The sequence below is a fragment of the Branchiostoma belcheri genome, unplaced genomic scaffold, assembly GCF_001625305.1.
Source record: "Branchiostoma belcheri isolate BF01 breed outbred unplaced genomic scaffold, Haploidv18h27 scaffold94, whole genome shotgun sequence".
Taxonomy (NCBI): Eukaryota; Metazoa; Chordata; class Leptocardii; order Amphioxiformes; family Branchiostomatidae; genus Branchiostoma; species Branchiostoma belcheri.
The window spans coordinates 982,757-984,487 of NW_017804620.1; the positions used below are offsets into that span (position 1 = coordinate 982,757).

Here is a 1,731-nt window from a genome sequence, read left to right on the forward strand (position 1 = left end):
GTTTCAGAGAAAACGGGGTTGTACTGGACATCTACTACGACACTCTGAACTACCAGAAGATTTCGCAGCTCAAAGCAGTGGACTCGGGACAGCTCGCAAGTACGTTTGGAACAACAAAGATGTTTATTTGTTACTTTTTCGTGTTGCCCAGGTCACATGGGCATCACAAAACTAATTATGTTTACCGAAGGAAAACACATTGTTTTTGCTACGTTTCTTCTTCTGCCGTTCCAAACACTGACCTCTGACCAGGCATGATTTGTTGACGTCTCTCACCATTGTGACTGGTGTTGGGTTACATAATGTTGCAATTTCATGGTCTGCTTTGCTCCTGTCACCATACATTACATGTATGTACTAGTAGTACATTTATGTGAATGTGTTTGAGTAAGATATAACAGAGTAGACCATGTCTGAAGGTAAACATTATGCATTTGCTTTGCAAATGTTACTTCTCTAATTTACATTAAATATCAACATCGATTTACCAAGAATAATGATAATGATGATGAATCAGTAATATTATTTGTTTGTTTGTTTGTTATTTATTTGTTTGTTTGTTGCGTTGCCCAGGTAACATGGGCGGCATGATGGGGTTGTTTATAGGCGCCAGCGTGATGACGATCCTGGAGGTTGCTGAGTACCTGGGACTAAAACTTCTGCACCAGGAAGCAGCGCCCCCACGCGATTAACGTGGAACCTGCAGCAAGGAAAAACACAACCGAAGAAAGCACTAAAAGCCGCGACATTTTCTTTCAATAGCACGAAGAAGTTGTTTTCTGAAATGATCTTAAGATTTCATATCTAATATATGTAGAAATTGTTTTTTTTTTAAATATATCGTCGCTTTCGCAGTGCTGATATTTTGCATACCCTTGTAAATGTTCAAATATGTAGGCACATATTTTATTGTTGTTGTAATATTGCTTAGGCCACACCGACTTAATTTTATGGATGACATCCTCTGAAGACCCCAAAACTAGTGCGCGCGGGCGAAAAAAAAGAAAAATCCGGCCCAAAATAAAAATGCTACTAAACCGCAGGAATACAAAGCCGGTATTGTGATGTATACGACAAGTCAGCACATGCTGGCTTTATTTTGCGGAATTTATGAATGGACACTGCACTGCGACACGTGCTGATTTTCCTTCTGATCATCCTGAAGGCCGAGTCCAACATGCCGGACGCTGACTGCAGCTGTAAACCATCATTACATTGTAAACGCGCCAGCATGGGCCTCACCAGCATCCCGCAGAACCTCCCAACATCCATATCCGGCTTAGACGTGCACAGTAATCTTATTACAACTGTAGATCAGTCCATGCTGCTGAGGTATGGGGGGTTGAAAAGGTTGTACCTTTACGATAAAAAGATATCAGTGGTTCAGCCAAATTCATTTCAAAACCTATAGCGACTAGGATTATTGCACCTGTAGAACAACAAGATGATTCACGCAGATACATTTCAAAATCTACCACTACTAAAAGAGTTGTCCTTGCAGGAAAACATGGTTAGAATGATTAAGGCAGGTACATTTCAAAACCTACCACAACTGCGAACGTTAACCTTGTACAATAACCAGATAAGAACGATTCCGGAAGATATATTTCGAAATCTTCCCGGACTAGAATCTTTACACCTGAGCATCAACAAAATAACAATGGTTAACCCTACCTAGACCGGGCTTTTTTTGACATGGGGGGACCGGGGGGGGGCTCTTTTGACCCCCCC

At 41.3% G+C, this 1,731-nt stretch overlaps 2 protein-coding genes across 2 annotated transcripts in view; both read left to right on the forward strand.

Annotated features, from left to right (window-relative positions):
• Positions 1–692, forward strand: part of LOC109461563 (acid-sensing ion channel 4-like) — a 5,436-nt gene extending 4,744 nt beyond the window's left edge. The window contains exons 9-10 of the mRNA XM_019757939.1: positions 8–99; positions 574–692. Of these exons, the coding sequence (XP_019613498.1) occupies positions 8–99; positions 574–692 (211 nt within the window). The remainder of the gene's footprint in view (positions 1–7; positions 100–573) is intronic.
• A 422-nt stretch (positions 693–1,114) lies between these two features.
• Positions 1,115–1,731, forward strand: part of LOC109461564 (leucine-rich repeat-containing protein 15-like) — a 2,825-nt gene continuing 2,208 nt past the window's right edge. Inside the window, exon 1 of the mRNA XM_019757940.1 lies at positions 1,115–1,292. Coding sequence (XP_019613499.1) covers positions 1,115–1,292 — 178 coding nt within the window. The remainder of the gene's footprint in view (positions 1,293–1,731) is intronic.